The following is a 19,911-nucleotide window of genomic DNA, read 5'->3' on the forward strand; positions in this document are numbered from 1 at the left end:
CCATTGCTTTATGGGTCTGGCTTCTGTCTTATGGGTATTTAGCCAAAAATACTTGGTTGGGGAGGGAGGACAGTTCCTGGAATCCATCCCGTCCATGGGTGCAGAGTCCCCGGGGACAGCCCGGCATCCAGCTCCTGCACCGTGTGTCGGTCTGGGGATGGTTGGGGCGGCTGTCCCTGTGCTCCGGGCCAGGTGTGGGCTCTGTCCCCACCTCACCTGGGGGGCTGACCCCCATGGCGGGGGGTTCGCAGGAGGGGACACCCCATTCTCCTCCAGCAGACAGGGTTTGCCCTGAGCCCCTGGCAGCAGCGTAGAGGGGCCGCTTTCCTTGCTCGCCCGTTCCTCCCCCTTCCCGCGGAGCCGGGCGGTGCTGGCGGCCGGGGGCGGGCCGGGGGCGGTGATGGCGATGCCCCTCCCGGTGCGGCGGCGCGCAGCGGGGCCGGGGCCGCTCACACCGGCGGCGGCGGCGGCGGGGCCATGAAGGTGAAGAAGAGCGGCGGGGCCGGGGCGGCGGCGGCGGCCAGGACCGAGGAGGAGCTGGGCCGAAAGGCGCTCATCGGGCCCGACGATGTGCTGGGGCTGCAGCGGGTCACCAGCGGTGCGTGCCGCGGATGGCGCGGGGGGAGGATGGGGACCGCGTCCCCGTGGGGAAAAAGGACAGCCGCTTCTCCTCTCTAAACCGGGGGGAAAAGAGGAGCCGTTCGCCCTTTTAAGGGGGCTAACCCAGAGGGAAAAGGGGAAGCGGTGCCCCCTTCCCGGGGGACAAGAAGTGGGGATGCAGCAGGGCAGGGGACAGAGCCCGCAGCGGGATGTGCCACCCCGGGGGCTGGGGACCGGCGGGAGAGCAGGGGTTCTCCCTTCTCTTCTTGAGTGCAGCCCCCCAACTCTGCTCAAAGGTCGGTGTTGGGATGCTCCTCGCTGCTCACCCCATTCCCTGTGTCTGCTCCCATCCTGTGCCCACGGCAATGGGACGGGCTGAATCCCTGGCCACAGCATGGGGGGACCTCAGAGCAGCCCCCCAACCCATTTCCCCTCTCTCCAGTGTAGCACCCGAGGTCTTGAGGGCATCTTGGAGGCGGTGGGTGGGAGTGTGTGCCTGGAGGGGCTGTTGTGCTTGGCAGAAAAGCTCGGGACAGCAGCACACAGGGCTGGGGAAAGGCCAGGACAGGGGGGAATGGCTTCACACTGATAGAGAGCAGGTTTAGATTAGATATTAGGGAGAAATTCCTCCCTGGGAGAGTGGTGGGGCCCTGGCATAGAGAAGCTGCTCTATCCCTGGAAGTGCTCAAGATGAGCTTGGATGGGGCTTGGAGCAGCCTGGGCTGGTGGGAGGTGTCCCTGCCCCTGGCAGAGGGTTGGAACCAGATGGTCTTTAAGGTCCCTTTCCATCCCAAACCATTCCATGGTACTGCCTCAGGCCAGCAATGCCCAGGGACAATCTGCCCTGGTGTCTTAAAAAGTCCTTTTTCCATCTCCTAGGGACCTTTGGGTTGTCTCTCTGGGCTGTCAGGGCTGAGGGGCTGCCCGGGGGTCTGGCTGTGCTCCCTGTGCCTCTCAGTGCTCTGCCCTCCAAGCCAGCTCGGTGTCACAGGCCGGGGCTGTGACGAGCCCTGGAGAGGAAGGATGCGGCTGTGGGTGCTGCTGCGTGCAGGCAGCCCCGTGGGGCTGCTGTGTGAGCAGGAAGGGAGGAGGACAGCCCGCCAAAGACTCGTGTCAGCCCTCAGGAAGGGCTCACAGAGGCTCCTCTGAGAGGGGCTGCTGTTGCTGGGGACCTTTGGGTCGCCTTCTGCGAGCTCTGCTGGTGCAGCTGCGTGATTCACTGCCCAGAAATCCCCTGCCTGTAGCAGGGAGAGCACGCAGCAGGCACTGGAGCATCCTGCCAGCATCCTCAGTTGGATGGTGAATCCCAGCCATGGCTGTGTGAAGCTCTGTGTGCTCACTTCATGGCAGCCTCCGTGTCCCTGCCCTCGCCAGGGCTGTCTGGAGGGGACAGGGCCACCCTACAACCTTGCTGTCACCTCGTGTGGCATCAGTGGGGATGGATGGTGCAAGCTCCTGCCTTCCCAGGGAACAGGGATTGCTAAGCTGGTGAGCCAGGCTTGGAGCAGAGCTGGCTGTTGTCTGCCTCTTCATCCCTGGGTCAGAGTGCTCTGGAGCACAGGGAGGATGTGAAATGCATGAAAATGTTGTGTTCCCCTCCTGCTGAGACTTGCTGGTACCAGGGTCAGAGCCAGGCACTGTGATGATGGCCCAGGCTTACCTTGGGAAGTGCTTCCTGTCCTGCTGGATGTGTGGGAGCCAGGAAATGTCCCCCACACCTAAAACCCTCTGTGAGTTTGGGGATACAGGTAAACAGTGCACCCATGTTGAGCATATTGTATCTTATCACCCAGGAACACTTTGCAACTCCCCTTCTCAAGCTCAGTTTTCATCCTGGTGGGTTTAACAGACAGCAAAGAATATTTTTTCAGATTTTTAACACCTCATGATTATTTGGGGCATTTTATGGCCTTTGCTCATTTCTACACCCTTAAAAACAGATGGCCAGAAATAGCAATGTGAAACTGTTCCACTCTTCTGCTTCAGGTAGGGGAGGAGGAAGGACCAGGCTGTGGGAGAGAAGTTCACAGCTGCCCCAGCCTTTTGGACGTGCTGGGTGTCAGGGCAGACACCACACCCTGTTGCAGCAATTCTGTCTTTGACAGGTTGAAATTGAAGGAGGAGTTGGTGGTGGGGCTGCAGCAGAAATGTCCTGGTGCCCTGGCTGCCCTTTGTTGTTCCAGAGAGAGGATAATCCATCTTTATCCAAACTCGTGGGCCAGTAGCACTTCAGCTCACACATGGAACTGTGTCCTGCCTGGGACCCAGGGAGGGCTGGCTGTGTTTTAGGGTTGCTTCATCAACCAAAGCCCAGCAGGGCTTGGTACCACAGGCAAAGTGTGTTTTAGGAATGCTCACACCAGGAGCTGGCTCTGTGTTTCTGAGCAGCCTTCCAGGTCTCCAGGGAGAGGTGGAATTCTGGCTGTAGCACAGAATGGTTTGGGCCGGAGGGGACCTTAAAAACCACCTTGTTCCAAGTGCCTCACCAAGAACAGGAACACAGGAACCTTCCACTAGATGAGGTTGCTCCAAGCCTCACCCAACCTTTCCTTGAACGCTTCCAGGGATGGGGCAGCCACAGCTTCTCTGCCCAACCCCTGGCAGTGCCTCAGCAGCCTGACAGGGAAGAATTCCTCCCTAATCATCCTTCCATCAGGCAGCACAGCTGGACTTTGCTCTCCCAATGGGTGCAGCTGACCCAGTGTGAGCTGGCTGGGCTGGGAGGGTGGCGAGGCAGGATGTGGCTCTGTGGGCAGCCACAGGAGCCAGCTGGGCTCTGCTCTTAATGTGCTTCTAATAAGCTTAACTGGGGAGTTGTGTGAACTGCCCTGCGCATTCTGTGTGCTCCCAGTGTTAAATTCCTCATCAGCTTTGTGCCCACAACGTTTCTGGGCACGCTGGGTCCAGCCTGGTGGATCTGGGATGCTGCTCTGGGATATCTGGGCCTCCTGGCCAGGCTGGTTCTGGCTCTGCTCCAGCTGGATCAGGTGTAAGGCTGGAGAACCATTTCCTCTGCAATTAGTGAGATTTGTCACTCGCTCACACAACTGTGGTTGGGAAAAGCGGAAAAAGCTCATGACGTGATTAATTTAAGATTAGCAAAGGAGTGGGGCAGAGCTCAGTTCAAATTGCAATTAATTACTGAGGCAGCCAGAGCATCAGAGGAGTCAGATGTGTAACAAAAGACAAGCTCCAGCCTCTGAGGCTGCCCTGCTTATCACTTACACACTTTGCCTGGAATACCAGATCAAATCTTACATTTTAAGTTTTATTCTAATGCTGATTTTATTTTAGGAAACCAAGGGGTTAAATAATTGATTACATGTGTGGAAACAGTTTCAAAACAAACCCTAAAAATAAGGAGCACACACGTAATCATTTCTGAAAGTAATCTCTTCCTTGAGCTGTCACTTGGGATTTCTCTGAGACTTCTCTAGGCAGCTTTAGCTAAAGGCCAGCTTGGCACAGGGCTGCCTCAGTGGGTTAGGCAGGCCAGACCCTTCTTGAGGGACTTCCATAACAGTTTCCTGCAGTCAATTAAAGAAAAAAACTCCAAATAAACCATTTCCCTCCCCTCTGCCTCAGCAGTTCAAGTCCTGTAACACTAAACCATCCAGGATCCATGTTGAAATCACTTTCCAAATCCATGGGGTTTTGATAGGCAAGGAGAGAGGGAGGCACTAACAGGAATGTGAGGCAGATGTGCACAAATCCATCTTCAAAGCTGCTCCTGGACCATGACTTCCCTCCCCAGTTAATGGGGAGAATATATTTTATTAGGAGCTCTGAGGAGCTGTGGGTGTCTGCAAGGTTAATAAATCCCTGCTCTGCCTTGTCCAGGGCTGTGATGTGTGGCTGTGTTTTGATGTGCTGACCTCTTGTTGCAGAGCTGTGCCAAGCTGCTCTCCCCACAACCCTTCCCTCAGCATCTCACCCAGGCTGTGAGCTTTTCCAGGGCTCTGTGGTTCCCAAAGTCTCACAGCACTATGGGAGCTGTTAGGATTCCCAGGGGCAGCACACAGAGTGTGTGTGTGGTGTGGGATTCCTCCTTCTCCCAGGGTTGTGGGTTTGGGCCATCCCTGGTGGAAGTGGCAAAGGTAAGAGGAAAGCTGAGGGAGTCAGCCTGAGGGTCTGGGCAGAGCTTGGCTTTGGCTCAGCCCAAAAATAGCTGATTTAGTTGGTGTTGTGCACGTGGTTTCAGATTTTGAATGCAATCAGCATGAAAAGGGGGCAGGAGAAAGTGTTTGGGTGCCTTGGAAATGGGGGAAGAGCAGCTCCATCCACAGGCTGCAGGGCTGTGATCAAATTAATTGTGAGAGGGTGAAGTCTGGAAAGCTCTAGCTAAAATTAAAAAAAAAAAAAAGAAAAAAAAGAGATGAGCAGGCTGCCACAAAAATCAGAGCCTGGTGAGCTGTGCAGTAGGACTTGGCAACTGAGGGGCTCTGGGAACCTTGGGAAGTGCCTCAGCCTGGAGCCTCCTGCCCTAAATCCCTCTGCTTCCTTGACAGTAAATGTGCTGCTGTGGAAAAACCCCTGTGGGATCCTTCTGGTGCAGGATTTTCCCTCTGGGGCACTGCAGCAGCCTAATTCCAGTGCTAGGTCAGAGGGCAGCTGCTCCCTCCCTGTGCAATCCCCTGCTCTCTGGTTCTCCAAACCCCATGGTTTGGGTTGGAAGGATTTATTTTACAGGAGCAGATCCCGTTTCCTGGCTGGCTTGGTGTCACAGGGCCTGAACTGCTGAGGCAGAGGGCAGGGAAATGGTTTATTTTTTCCTTTAACTGAACCCAGGCTGTCTGGGCAGGTGTATCAATAGCACCTGAAGCCTGCCCTGCCTTGCCCTCAGGTCCTGCTCCATGTCCTGCGTCACTGCTCGGCCTCTTCGTGGGGTCTGGGCTATTTTTGCTTCCTCCTGAGACTCTTCAATCTGATAATCTCCTAATCTCCAGCTCCTGGCAATTCCTCTGCAGTTGTCTTGGCTTTATACCTGGCTTATGTCTTGGGAGTTGGCTTCAAAATAGCTCCTGACCTTGTTGGTTAATGCATGTTAGGAAATAGGCCTGCATGACTACAGGAGCCTTCTCATCCATTCCCTAAATTGTTGTTGTTGTCTGTGTTGGGGAGAGAAATTCCTGTTACAAGTCACTGCTGTTGCCTCAGTCTCTTGTACAGCATCCTCCTGATTTACACCCATTTCCAGGACCAAATTTTTAAGTTCTTTCTTACCCTGGGTGCACTCTGCTTTCCTTAGTGGGCTCTTAAGGCCTTAAAATAGCAGCTGCCCCATCTGAGATTAGACTCTGATGAGCACAGAAATATCCCTGGTGTCTGTGAGAGGGGACACGTGCTTCCTCCTGATTGCAGAGATGGAGAAGGGATCTTGAAAAGGAGCACAACAAAGAGTGTGAATCCTATTGCCCATGAGCTTGTGATAAAATGGGCCTGATGGGGTGGTTGCAAAGGAAATTTGGAAATACAGGATCAAATTTTAGCTTTCTGTCATGAGGAGCAAACCTCATCTCATGTATTTAAATGACAGGGAGAGGTCCAGAGGACAAAGTGCCTTTGTTTGCTTTCCTGTGTTATTTAGCTCTGCATTATCCCTCACCTTTTGTGCTCCTCTGTAGCACCAGCTGCTAAAACACACACTTAGAGTTCTGCACCAGGGTTCAGGATGTGCCAGCGTTCACAGGCAGTGCCTGCTGGCATTGTTCTGCTGGTTTATTTTGTAATTTTGGTTGGGTTTGGGAGCACAGGAAGGTTTCCTGGATAAAAACTGTTTCTTTCCTGGATTAGGCAGTGGAGGTACCAGCTCAGAACTGTACCAGGGGAAGGAGCACTTGCTTATTCTGAGGGCAAAGCTAGAGGCCACTGAACTGTTTGGGATCACTTTGGAATCACTGTTTCCTACAAAGGGAATTGGAGAATTTGTGCAGGAACTAATTGAGCCAGATTCAGGAAGCCAATCACCTCTGCTGCTTCCTCAGACCACCACAGTGGTGTTGGTTGTGACCCAAACTCTTCACAACTGTGATAGGTCTTAAGATAGAAATTGTCTCTAAAAGTGGGCAGTTGCAGATCTTTGGGCATGATCCAGAGGTTATGGGAGAGGAGCTGGAGAGGCACCATCAGGAATGGTGATGTGAGAGTGAGAAGTGGCTGCTAATACCAGGTGAATTGTTTTCAGGAAGGGTTTGGGGATGGAGGTCTGGGATATGGCAATTCCCTGGGCTTTAGGAAAGGGTAGGGAGTACTCCTCTTTTGTGTACTACTAAATGTGGGTTCTTAAGGATAAAAACCAATCTGATGGGTTTTCCATGGCAGTGCTGCTGTGTCCATGCCTTCATCCCTAAATCAGGTGAGTACTGAAGGCTCAGGGACACACCATGATGGTTCAGTTATTAACAGGGAAGCAGCACAACTTGCTTCAGGGGAAGTGAAAGAAACAAGAAAATATTGCATCCTGAGAGATCAACCCACATTGTTAGTTTCTCTGTAACAATCCCCTCCATGGAGGTTTGATCTCCTCATTCCCAGCTGAAATAACCAGGGCTGCTGCCTCCCTTCCCCAAATCCTGGCGATGCTGAATTAGGATAAGGGAGGCAGATGAGACATTTCAGTGAGTCACGGAAGTGTGGGCAACTGGGCCCTACAGTAATTTAAAAATAAGTGTGTATGGGATGAGATTAGCAAATCTGACAGTGCTCAGCTAAGCAGAAGGATCTGCCAATTGCAAGCAGCCCATTCCCAATAAGACCTTCCAGTGCAGCCTCAGGCTCCTGTTACGTGTGGGGGAAAAAATCAGCACGTGGCTACTTTGATTGATTTTTGAACAGGAACAGCAGAAACAAATGTAGTACAGACTGAGAGGAATGTATATGTAATACAGACTGAGAGGAATATATATTCCTCTGGTTTTTCTTTTTTTTTTTTTTTTTTTTTTCTTTCTAGGAGACTGGGCACTGCCAGAGGAGGAAAAAACCCACTTGGTTGCAGTATTCTGGCAGCTGATCTTCCCGGATGGCATCCAGTTGTATATTGGCATGCTGATTTAAAAAAAACCCAGTAACCCAACCCAAAAAAAGGGTTTAAAATATTATCAGGGCAAAAAGAGTTGAAAAATAACAGTGTAGGGGTGCAGGCATCAATGAGCAGGAGCCTGGTGGGGATTCTACCCGGGGTTTACTCCTCTTTGGAGGCTCTGCTTGGCTCTGCTCTGCTCCAGATGAGTCATGGACACTGTTACTGCAGCAACGCTGCTGCCAAGGAGGGGGATAAAGCTGTTGCCATGGTGCTGGATGGGCAGGAATTCTGCAGGAGTAGAAACACTTAATAATTAACTTGCAGACAAACGCGGCTTCAGATTTGCCAGCGTGCTCCAGGGAAGGTGTCCTGGGCTCCTGGGTGACTGCTGCCTGTTGCCAACAGCCTTCCCAGGGAACAGCCAGTGGCCATGGGCCCAGGGAGGGGAAGCTGGGCTGTGGGAAGCTGTGCCTGCTTCCTTCAGTTGGTGTTTTGCATGCTGGTGCTCGGAGCTGGGAAGTTGTGGGGCGGGTTAGGAATTGGGGTGGCTGACGTGTCAGAGCTCAAAATCACGGTGTAATTGCAGGACATCTCCCTGAGGAATGCTAAACATCAGGGCCTAAGGCGAGGGATGGGTTTAAATTCCTGTCCTGTCATCGTGGCTACTGTTAAAGACACAAAAGGAAGATTTTCGTGCAGTTCTTGGGATATTTGACCTAACACAGCCTTGTGGGTTTTTTTGTGGTAGTAAAAAAGGCAAGGTTTTAGCTTGTTCTTCCTGGCAGTTTGGGTGCTGGTGTCAGTTTTCCTTGTGCTGTGTTGATAGGGAAGGGAAAAGCCCTGCCAAATGCCAGGGATGCTTTGAGCACTGTCCTCTGCCTGAACACCCATTTATAGAAACTGTAGAAACTCTGAGTGTTTTTGCTTAAGAAGGACCTTAAAGATCATCCACTTCCATCCCCTCTGCCATGCAGGGACACCTCCCACTAGAACAGGTTGCTCCAAGCCCCATCCAGGCTGGCCTTGAGCACTTCCAGGGGTGGGCTATCTACAAATTCCAAATTCTCTGGTATTCCTTTGAGTATGCACCATATGGGGTTGTTGCAGCGCAATAAAACTGGCCAGGGAGAACATTTAACACCTCTGTTCCTTGTACTGAGCTTATTTGGACAGTTCTCCAAGTTATGGAGATTTGGAAGGAATAAAAGGCTTCTAGGAAAATGCTGGTGCCAGGTGTTTGTGCCCAGGAGCTCAGAAGTCTTTCACAGTGGTCTTGGATTTCTTAGACCTGTGCTGAAGTTGGGTTGGCATGGGCAGGTCTGAGCTCTGAGCACATGTAACTTGTTTTTATGTATTCAGGCACTGAGCCTCAGGTGGATGGATTTGTTGGAGTTTCAGAAATAGGAAAGCAGACAGAAATAAGTGATTAGCTCAGATTAACAGCAGGAATTAGGAGCTGAGAAAGTGTTTTGAATTAGAATGTTAAAGTTTTGTTTTCACCTTGGAACCTCCAGAACCAGTCTCCTACATCAATCAAATGCACTGTTGTTTGAAAGCTGACCTGGCTTGTCTACACAGAACATTTCTTTAGATCTGTCAGGGTAAAGTGAGTTATTGGAGCTGCATTCAATCTGTGCTGTATGTGCTCCTTCCCCAGGGAGGAGGGTGATTCCTATGCCAGGAGCTGGCTCAGGGCACAGCAAGGCTGAAGGCCAAAACTGTGGGGATTTTAGTAGTGGAATCCTCATCCCTGGAAGTGTTCAAAAGGCCTGTGGATGTGGCACTTGGGACATGGTTTAGTGGTGAGCACAGCAGTGCAGGGTGAAAAGTTGGACTTGATGACCTTAGGGGGCTTTTCCAACCTTAACAACTCTGCGATTCCATCTTTGACTTTCTCTCAAAGATACTCACAGCAGGGAAGGGCTCTGCTCCCTGTTTTCCTGACACAGGGAAAAGCTTCAACATCATTTTCAGTGCTGAGGGAAACAAGCCCTGGTGTGGTGAGAAGAGGCCACCCTTTGTCTGCAGAGGGCTGGAGCGGGGAGGTGGCACAGGGGAGGACACTCCTGTTCCAGTTAAGTGCAGTCAGCTTAGCTCCCAAAGCTGCTTAGCCCTCGCATTCTGCCACAGGGCAGTTTTTAAAACAGGCAAAGCCTCTTAACCCTGGAAAGGCTGGGATTTGATGGAGGTGCTGACTAGTCTGGGAGGAAATGGATGCAGGAGTTGCTGGCACAGAGTTGGAAAAAGGTGATGACCTCTGTGTGCTGGGGGAGAGAATTCTTTCCCCCGTCCTGTCTGAGCAGGGCAGTTTGAGCCTCCAGAGCTGAGACTGTCTTCAGAGACATCAGTTTTGAATTAAAACAGGCAGTAGTGGAGATGCATTTGGGCTGCTCTTGCTGCTGGTGTGGCCTCCAGAGAGCAGCCAGAAATTCCTGGTGTTTCAGGGCAGCCCTCATTTAAATTTGCTTCCCCCTGCAGATTATTTGTGCACTCCTGAGGAAAATGTTTACAAGATAGACTTCACCAGGTTCAAAATCCGGGACATGGAATCTGGCACAGTCTTGTTTGAAATCACCAAGCCAGCAGCTTCAGGTGAGTGCACACACAAAATAAGGTTTCCATGAGCAAATGATTTCTTTTGCCTTTCCCCACTCCTTTAACTCCATACATTTCCCAAAAGTAACAGAGTCTGTCCACTGCAGGAGGGCTGGAGCCCCATCTTGCAGCAGGAATGTTTTTCAGGTGTCTCTTTGTACTGACAGGGTGAGCAGAGCTGGCTGCTGCTGTGCTCTTCCTGTTGCCATCTGTGATGGGAAGGGACAGATGGATGTTGTAAACAGGAGCAGAGGAGGAGGAGGAGATCACTGGGTGGTTTTTTCTTGGCTGTTATTCAGCTTGTGCCCCCTGCACATAGTTTAGCTGTTAGTTTAACATCTCTCACTGAGGAGTCAGGAAAATGGTATTTCCAAAGGGGAGAAATTGCCAACAGGCAAATGAAACAAACTGAACATTTGCCTTTTTTATTTTTTTGGTTTGAATAATTTTTAGGTGTTACTTGTAAGCATCCAAGTGCTGCCTGTTGCCAGTGGTGATAAAAACCCAGGGCAGCTGTTCTTTTCCTGGCCAAGCACTTTTAGCCCTTCCCCACCTCTCTGCAGGTGAGAAGAAATTATCTGTAGCTTATAGGTAGCAAACCAAGCATGCTAAGGGGAAATGGCTTGTCCAGAGTCACTCTGCAGTCCTGATGTGAGGAATAGAAATCCAGAAGATAAGAAATTACTCCAACTAAAGGGCCATCTCTCAGCATTCCACCTCTGAGTGACCAAGGCCGGACGCCTCAGGACAGGAGGAGGGGAGAGCTCAGCACCAGAGCGATTCCCTGGCTTAGGTGGCTCAAGAACACCACCACAGGTATTTCCCCTGAGTTTGTGGTTCTCAGGCAGCTCTGACAGAGCCTTCCTTGGGCTTTTGCAGAGCGGGAGCACAATGACAGGAAGGACGTGGACCCCAACGCCGGACGCTTCGTGCGCTATCAGTTCACGCCGGCCTTCCTCAGACTGCGGCAAGTGGGAGCCACGTGAGTAACCCCCCTGCTCCTTGGCCTGGCACAGAAAACAGCCGAAATCTTGGGGAAAAAAAACCCTCTTTTCCATGTTCATCCTGCCAGGAAGGTGATTGAACAGGGGGCTTTTCCATTTATTATGCGGCTCTCCAAATCTCTGTTGCTTTAGGTTTAGTCATGGGTAGGTCTGGTGCTGAAGGGATTGATGGTAAAAGAGGCAAAATAAAGTGGGAAGGCTCTGGGGAGACCTTAAAGCACTGTCCAGTGTCTGAAGCAACTCCAAGAGAGCTGGAGAGGGACTTTTGCAAAGGATCTGGAGTGACAGGACAAGGGGGAATGGCTTCCCAGTGCCAGAGGGCAGGGATGGATGGGATATTGGGAAGGAATTGTTCCCTGTGGATGCTGAAGCCCTGGCACAGGCTGCTCAGAGAAGCTGTGGCTGTTCCATCCCTGGAGATGCCCAAGGCCAGGTTGGATGGAGCTTGGAGCAACCTGGGGTAGAGGAAGGGGTCCCTGCCCATGGCAGCTTTAAGGTGTTTATCTAATGCTGTGGTGTGTCCCTGTAGAGTGCTTTAAGTAAAAGTGGAAACAATAATTTGATTAGTGCTGTTGCTTTATATTTTTGGCTTTTTTTTTTATCAGAGCTCTCTTCTGCCTTGCAGGAATACTGCAGATCTTATTGAAGCATGAAAGCTCACGTCAGTTTTACCCTTCTTTTTCAGGGTGGAATTCACAGTAGGGGACAAACCCATTAATAATTTCCGTATGATTGAGCGGCACTACTTCCGTGACCAGCTGCTGAAAAGTTTTGATTTTGAATTTGGCTTCTGCATCCCCAGCAGTAAAAATACTTGTGAGCACATCTATGAATTCCCCCAGCTCTCGGAGGATCTCAGTAAGTTCTTTGTTATGAACTTTCATGTCTGGGTTGTCACACCATGACGTTCATGGTGTTTTGGGGGAGCCCCTTCTTAAAAGCTGTCTCTAGAGAGTGGGTGGGGTGGAATAATTCATCCTTTTATATTTGTGTTAACACTGATTTTGTTTTCTAGTAGGATGTATCTCATCACACACCAGGCAGTTGCTTGGGTTTGTTGTTTTTTGTTTTTTTTTAATTCATAAAAGAGAAGCTTTAGTATCAGGGGAAGAAAAGATAATTGTGTTATAAAACAAGCAAAAAATAAGATTAAAAAGACATCCAATAAATGGATAACTTAAATGTTATGATCTGTTTTAATGTTTGATGTGCTATATTGTGAGCTTGAGAGGTTTTAGTATGAACATAACTTTTATTTCCTCTCCTCTCTCCCAAGACACAATAGCACAAGCACTAAATCTCTGTGATTTTCCTCTTTACAACCCCTAATTGTGTGTGTCAGCAGTAATATTGCAGTCTGTGGAAAATACAGTGAGGCCCTGCTGTCAGGCCGGAACAAATTTACTTTGAGTTTGCTGTTTAACCACTGTTTTTAAAAACAAAACAAAAAGAACCCCAACCTAAAATGTAATGGGTTCTTATTCTGAGGTCCCCTTTATATGGTGCCATAATGTATTTGGATTATGAACATTTTTCATCCCTGAAATTGTTCAAAGAAAGTGTGGATGTGGCACAAGGGTTTAGTCAATTCAGGTTGGATTTTAAGGCCTCTGAGGGCTTTTCCAACATAAAACCTCCATAATTATGCTTGAATTATTTAAAAGATGACAACAAGGAGTGGTCTGGGCAATTCCCATTTGGGTTTTGCTTTTTCACCTGATTTTGCAGCTGCTTGGGGGATGCTGAACAATGCTTGAGCCCAGCATTGGGGAGTGTTCCTGAAATCAGGGTCTCCTCCAGCCAGGTCTCATGAACTCTTGGAGATCTATTTCACACCCAAGCTACCTTAGAAGGTATAAAATCAGCAGGATGGCTTCTGTGGTAGTGTTGGAAACAAAAAAAAATTTAATAAAAGGCAAAATAACAAAACTCTTTACAGAGAAAAACTGATCCAGGTGCAAGAGGTCCTTGCCCCTGGTAAAACACTTCACAAAACCCATGAGTTTCTTTGTTCTCTTCTTTTTCTAGTAAATTGCTCAGGTGGGACTTTTAGGCTCCTGTCCAAGTTTGAGGTGAAGTCCCCCAGGTCCTGTGAGGTGTCTTCTCACCTAATTGAGCAGAGAAACTTCTGGGCTCTTTTCCTTTTAGAGGAGACAAAGGACAGTTTTGTCGCTCCGTTAACAGGGAGCACATTCCTATATGTCCCTGTTAATTGGTTAATTGGGTTTTTTTTCCCCCCCCTCACAGTTCGAGAGATGATCCTGCATCCCTACGAGACACAGTCGGACAGTTTCTACTTTGTAGACAACAAGCTGGTGATGCACAACAAGGCAGATTATTCATACAGTGGAGGACCTTGAGCCTGGGCTGGGTGGCCCCAGCCATGCTGGCCTCCCCTTCCCTCTGGAAGTCATCAGGGATCCCAACACCTCCAGCTCCTGCAGTGTCACCTGGACAAGGATCCACCAACCAAGGACTCTTTGCCACAGTAGGAGTTTCATGACATCTCTTTTGAGCTTTGAAGCAGACCCAGTTCTTCAGAAGTTTTTAAGCTAAAAAATGATCTTTGGATACCACTTCCCTAAGTTCTTTTAAGTGTCTGCTTTGAAAATGGCCTTGTGGGACCTGAGGGGTTTTTGCCCTAATTCTGTGAATTTATGTTCTTGCCCTCGAGTATCTTTTAGGATTGCTTCCCCAAAGAATGTAATCAGAGAAAACCATGGGTGTGGATGGATGTAAAGGCAGAGGTTTGGGTGGTTGTTTCTCTTTGTGGATGCTTCAAAGGCCAATTTAACTTGTCCAGCCTGTTGAAAATATCGAGCAAAACATCTCACAAAGGCAAGTTTCATCTTTAGACTGGCTCTCTCCATGAGTATTTCATCCTTTGGTTTCAATCCTTCCGTGTAATGTTCTGTTTAACCTTGGAAACACCAAAACCTGCAATGAAGAGCAATAGTTCAGTGACAGAGCTGTGTTAATTGGGTGTTTTTGCATTTACATTCCTTTTACATTTCAGATGAAGGTAAAATGGCATTGTGGGTCTATGAACCTCCATAAGCACATTCCAGTGATTGCAGTTTTTTGCAGAATAATCAGGAAAAACAGAAGGATTTTAGCTTTATTTAACATTCTTGCTATATTTAACATTCAGCCTTTTCATGCCACACATTTCCCATGTCTATTTTTTTCATCTCTGCTCGATACCAAGATAAGGACTTCAGCACTGCTTGTTACAGCAACATTTTAATTGTCTAGGGCAGCTGGGGAGTGTGGAATTTCCAATTTTCTATGTGTATCTGCATTTAAAGGAGGTTAAGACAGCGTTTCCCCTTTGTTAAAAACATTTCTCATCAGATAATAATACAGGTGAAGCTAAATCTAATAATCTAAAACTTTAACACACAGCAAAAAAAAATAGCAAGAGTTCTCTCTTCTCTTCTGGAAGAAGTTTAACACCAATTTAGCCCAAGAAATAGCAACACCAAGAATAAACTAGTGTGGGGTGACCTGTTGTCATGAAACCCTTACTCTGAAGGTCAGTTCACTGATACTTAAAAAAAAAAAAAAAAGAAAAAACCAACAAAAATAAAAGACAGTTGCAGTCTGTAGATATTTCTATAAATACTTGATGTCTCCATGTCTAATTCTGTGAGTTGAAGTGGAACATTCTATGTTAGCCTCAGATAGGTGTAATAATTGTAATAATTTTTATAAAAATACCATTTCCAGTTGTGATGAGCATCTCTGTAGTCGCAGCCTGTGTCAGACAGGACAAACAATTCCAAGTGTAGCCTCAGGCCAGGGAGGTTTTTGTGCTCTTGTTGGGGTTGTGGTCACTTTTCAATGTGTCACCATTTGTATTTGGCTTTGCTTTTTTGACTGCTGAGAGAGGAGGCAGTTTTTTTTTTCTTTAAAAACCCAGTGATTTTAGGTTACAGCACAGTTTTTATTAAGCTTGGTAGCTACAAAAGTGTGTCAAGTTCACTGATTTTACACAAGTAGTAGCTTGTAGTAATTCTTATCACAGTGAGACTTGTATTTATCACTATTTTTTGTCTCTAGTGTGTTAAATTATACAAGTAGTCTACAGCTGACTGATCAGTTTGAGAGATACAAAGGATTTCCTCATTATTTGTGCTGTACTTTGAGCTACTGATCATTAATTTTATAGCACAATAATTACTAAAGATGGAAATAGGTTCAAAAATGTTTTCATTCCTCCCCCAACTTCTTTCTTTTTTTTTTTTTTTTTTCAATCAGGGCTGTTAAATCATATATCCAATCACATTCTGCAAGTTTTAGGTATTTCTGAGCTTTGTTTCAATTTGCAGGAGAAAAAAATGCTAATTTAAAGACAAAATAGAGCGCATGTTAATAATTACCACCCTTTACAGGGTTTTTTGGGGGGTTGTTTTTCACCTGCTGTTCATAACAGTCACTTCAGTGCATAAGATTTTTTAAAAGACTTTTAGGAATTGAATTTGCCCAGAATTGCCAGTCATCTATTTAACATGTTGTGATGAGATCAGTTGTACTTTGGGTCATTTGATGGTGTTTCCTCTGAAATAGTTATGTCCTGCTCCTTTTTTATGCTATCTCCTTCTAAGACTTACAAAAAAGAATAGTAATTCCATAAAAATATTACTGTAATCAAGGGAAATTTGAGTGGTGGACATGCCCCTTATAAAAGAACCAAGAGAAAGTCACTGTGTTCCCAGGAGTGCAGAGTGTGGATGGAATTTCTGACATTTCTCTAGTGTAGTTTTGAGGTTAAACACAAGAGGATGAATTATCATCTGCTCCTCTCTGAAATCTTTTATAATTCAGATTATAGATGTAATAATTCCAGTCTCACAGAAAATTTACTGTGAATCATATGGGAGCTATTACATTGAGTGAGTTTGTAACCAATTTTAGCTTTAGCATTTCAGTTAGGACAATTTTACTCTTATTAAAAATCCCCAGAGTTTGTCACAAGCAGCAAATTCCGATTCCTAAACCAAGGCAAACAACAGAACTTTCTGTGGGAAGTGCAATGCAAAAGGTGCTTTTTCCTGTGTCCCACTGGAGCAGTTATCACTGTTATCTCTCTGTTTCACTTGGGAATTATTTGTTAGCGTTTCCTCAAGGCCATCCACATCCACCATCTTTGCAAACGCGTGGGAATCACTGTCCAGGAGAGAGATTTTGTCCCTTTCCCACCTGCTCGTGCAGCAGCATCACGTGTGGTGTTGACATGAGGCACATAAACAGCACTAAAAGAATGTTTCTTCAAAAATTTTGGCTGTAGAGTTGCTGTTTTCATGCCACTTCTGTCCTTGTTTTGCTTAAAAACCACCTTCAAAATTGAGTGTTAAAGACCAAGCTTTGTGCAGCACCCAATAATTTCAACTTCCTTCTGAAAGGGAGCTGAGTTTGCAGCCCAGTTGTGAAACCCACATTTTTTCCCTTAAACTGGCAGCTGGTTCTTATTATAAACCAGTTGAGAATAAAGTCTTAGCAGCATTGTTCACAGAAGAATTTGTTAATCTTCTTGCCTAGCTATTATTTTGTATTTTAACATTCATCATTATTGGGTTTACTTTGGAAGTTCATTGCGAAATCACCAAATATTGGCTCTGGGAAAAAAGGAATTGTTGTATTTTCTTCCTTGATCTCATTTTAAACATGACTTTAATTAGCACTACAGCTTTGTTTTAACAAGCCAGCCTGGCAATTTGGGATCTGAATTTCTCAAAGTGAAAGAAAACATCCAAGAGCTAACCAAGATTATCTGCTAATAATGCCCTCCGTTTCCTGTCATAAAACAGGATTAAGTGTGTGCTTTACACAGTGACTTAATCTTGGAAAAAGAAACTAAGTCTCTCTGAGTGCTAATAGTGACATAATTTTTCTGAGAGACAGGGAAATTACAGCTCAACACATTCTTTCAGGGAAATTATAATTTGACATATTTTCTTCACTTTGTCAGTCTTGGATTCCTTTCATAGTCAGGGTTTTTAAGGAAAGCAGCAATACATTGGTGGTGAGCTGCATGCTCTAATAACTCACACTTCTGTGGCAGGGAGAGAACAATTTTTTTTTTTTTTTTATAATTAACACATCAGCTGTGGTTGAAAATTTAGAAGCTTTGCTCTCAGTTCAGTGGCAAAAGCCAAAATTGTTTCTGTGAATTATCCGTTATGTGGTGACACTTCTGAAATAACTGAATGATCCACCCTTCCTGACTCAGAAGAGTTTATTTATTTATTTATTTTAATGTAGGAAGTCTCCCCAGGGTTGAAAACAATCTGCTGGGGTTTAGTTCTTGCTCATAATCTCTCTCTATGTCTTGTTTTTTGAGCAGGTCAGTAAGATGCTCTATTTTCCACCTCTGTCCTCTGGGTTTTATTCCAAAACCTTGTGTAGTGTCACAGTGGTGGCTGGCTCTGTGTGAAACATGCAGGCAACTTCCAAAATCTCTTCAATTTGAGAAAAAAACTGTTGAAGTATATTGAGAATTATCCTACATATCAACCCATAAGAAATAAACCCCCAATCTTAAAGACAAAAGCTGCAGGGAACTTTTAGTTATGCAAAGATTGGGGCTATTTAAGGTAAGAAAATGCTAATACCCAACTGTCATATTTAGTAAGTATTATAAAAATGCTCTATTAATTATTCATAGCCTGGAAAAGGTGGTTAACAGCTCAGTTTTAATTAGATCTGGTTAGGAAGGGAACCATAGAAATCATTGCTGTCGTTTGGGGCTGTGGGGCAGCAGCTGGAGCTGTGTGTGTGACACAAAATTTGGGCAGATTTGTCTGCCTTTTGGGGGGAAAGTGAGGGAAAGGAGGACAAGGACAGGAAAAAGCATCCAATTCAGCTATTTGGGCCCAAGAGCTTCAAGGCCTTGGTGAGTGACTCAGTTTTCTCCTGGGTCTGAGGCAGCTGGGAGTTCCTGCTCCTGGTTCTTCTCTCTACCCCCAGCCTAAACACTGCCTAAATTTATAGAGGATTTTTAATATTCATGTTAAATACCACTGAGAGTTCATATCATTTAATCCACATGGAAATTGCTGATTTATTTGAGGGCTGTGGTACTCGGGGTCTCACCTTGCAGCTCAGTTGTTCTCCCCATCACTGGTCAGTGGGTGAAATGGTGTTTGTGTGTCTGCAGCCCCCCAAAAACCCCCTGTGCTCCTGCCTGCTCTGGTGTCTGCTTGTATCTGAATACACCCAGCAAACCTGTTTGAATGTGACTTTTTTTTTTTTTTTCTTGGCATAGAAACAGAATTGTCTGTATTAAAATGTATTTATAAAAAAAAAAATCTATTTTTTGCGGAAGGAAAGTAGGATTCTGGTTACTATACCACTGGGAAAACGTTAGGAGCATTTTTACTGAGTTGATTTCTAATTCTTTGTACTTTGGTAGTGATTTGTTTGCTAGGAGAACATCCACTGTGGCCCATCCTGTGGCAATGCAATGCACTGTCATGCAGAGAATCTGGTTTTCAGAAAACTGGGAGTCCTTTGTTTCCTTTTTGGGACAGGAGGGAACTGAGGAGATCACCAGGAATAGAAGGAACCTTGGCACAGAATCCGTTCTGTGGCTTTGGCTTCAGCCTGTTTGACTTTTTGCAGATTAAGTAGAGAGAGAGAAAAGATTGAGACTTCAGGATTAAAAAAAAAATAAAATTAGTTGCTACAATTTAGTCTTCCTGTAGGAGAAGGAGAGTCCTTAAATTAATTTATACAAGGTTTAAATAGGGACTGCACTTGCTTCAATTGGTTTAATATTGGCAGCTTAGTCATTGATGTGCATCCTAGGGAATATGCTTAACTTTTTCCATTACCTTGGAAAATGGTTCAAAAACATGTCACTTCCATTAGCAAGTGTTTCTTCTCCTGTAACAAATTGCAAAATGTGTAAAAAAAAAAAAAAAAGAAATAAATTATTGATCCTAGAAACAAGGGTGATTGTCTATTTTATTTAAATATTTCTGTGAAAAAAGCGTTCAAACTTTCATTTTAGGTCTCTTCCATCAATATTCAAACTCCAGTTTTTGTGCATATGTGTGTGAGCAGCTTCATTTTGTGGTGATTGGTGGAAAGACTCTGCAGTGGTTTGGGTAGTTCTGTGGGTAAAACCATCACATTAAAACTGTTCAACTGGGATTTAACTTTCAGATCGGGAAAATGTCTTGGGGTGTAATTAAAATAAATTGGTATCAATTACATTAATGGCACTTTGGAGTTGGACAGATCACAGCTGTGTATCAGGCTGTGATTTTAAAAAATTTGCAAGTTTGAAAACTCAATTTGAGAATTTGAAAAAATGAAAAACGAGAAAAATAAATTAGTTTCAAAGTACATTAACAGAACCTTGACGTTCCCTGGATCACTCTTATGCACCAGGTTGTGCTTCTGAAGAATTTCTGGCTGCACTTTGGAGAATCAAGTTTTGAAATTCATGTGAAAATTGCTGTCTCTGCCTTATTGACTAAAACTGAACCAGCAGCTCGGGCTGAAGTGATTTTTACTGTGGTAATTCCATCTTGGTGGCTTTGATATTTTATTCAGAAATTCCTGGGAATACCTCTGTGTTTCTCTGGGAGCAGAACAACTCTAAGAAGAAGAGAAGTAGGATGGTTTTCTTTGAAAATATCTTCTATAACTCATTTTGATTCCACAGAATTCCTGGGGACTCCT

The 19,911-nt window shown here is 46.2% G+C and overlaps 1 protein-coding gene across 1 annotated transcript; it reads left to right on the plus strand.

The window, feature by feature from the left end:
- The first annotated feature begins 404 nt into the window (after nucleotides 1-404).
- On the plus strand, nucleotides 405-19,174 carry UNC119 (unc-119 lipid binding chaperone). The gene is made up of 5 exons (XM_054647013.2): nucleotides 405-598; nucleotides 10,100-10,213; nucleotides 11,096-11,198; nucleotides 11,906-12,078; nucleotides 13,468-19,174. The coding sequence occupies exons 1-5, from the start codon at nucleotides 478-480 to the stop codon at nucleotides 13,578-13,580; spliced, it is 624 nt and encodes a 207-aa protein (XP_054502988.1). The 5' UTR covers nucleotides 405-477; the 3' UTR covers nucleotides 13,581-19,174.
- The last annotated feature ends 737 nt before the right edge of the window (nucleotides 19,175-19,911 follow it).

Source organism: Agelaius phoeniceus, chromosome 20, assembly GCF_051311805.1.
Source record: "Agelaius phoeniceus isolate bAgePho1 chromosome 20, bAgePho1.hap1, whole genome shotgun sequence".
Taxonomy (NCBI): domain Eukaryota; kingdom Metazoa; phylum Chordata; class Aves; order Passeriformes; family Icteridae; genus Agelaius; species Agelaius phoeniceus.

Coding starts and splice junctions, on each gene's coding strand:
- UNC119 (XM_054647013.2), top strand. CDS start 478: ATGAAGGTGAAGAAGAGCGGCGGGGCCGGGGCGGCGGCGGCGGCCAGG. Junction 10,214..11,095: donor CACCAAGCCAGCAGCTTCAG/GTGAGTGCACAC, acceptor GGGCTTTTGCAG/AGCGGGAGCACAATGACAGG. Junction 11,199..11,905: donor CTGCGGCAAGTGGGAGCCAC/GTGAGTAACCCC, acceptor CTTCTTTTTCAG/GGTGGAATTCACAGTAGGGG.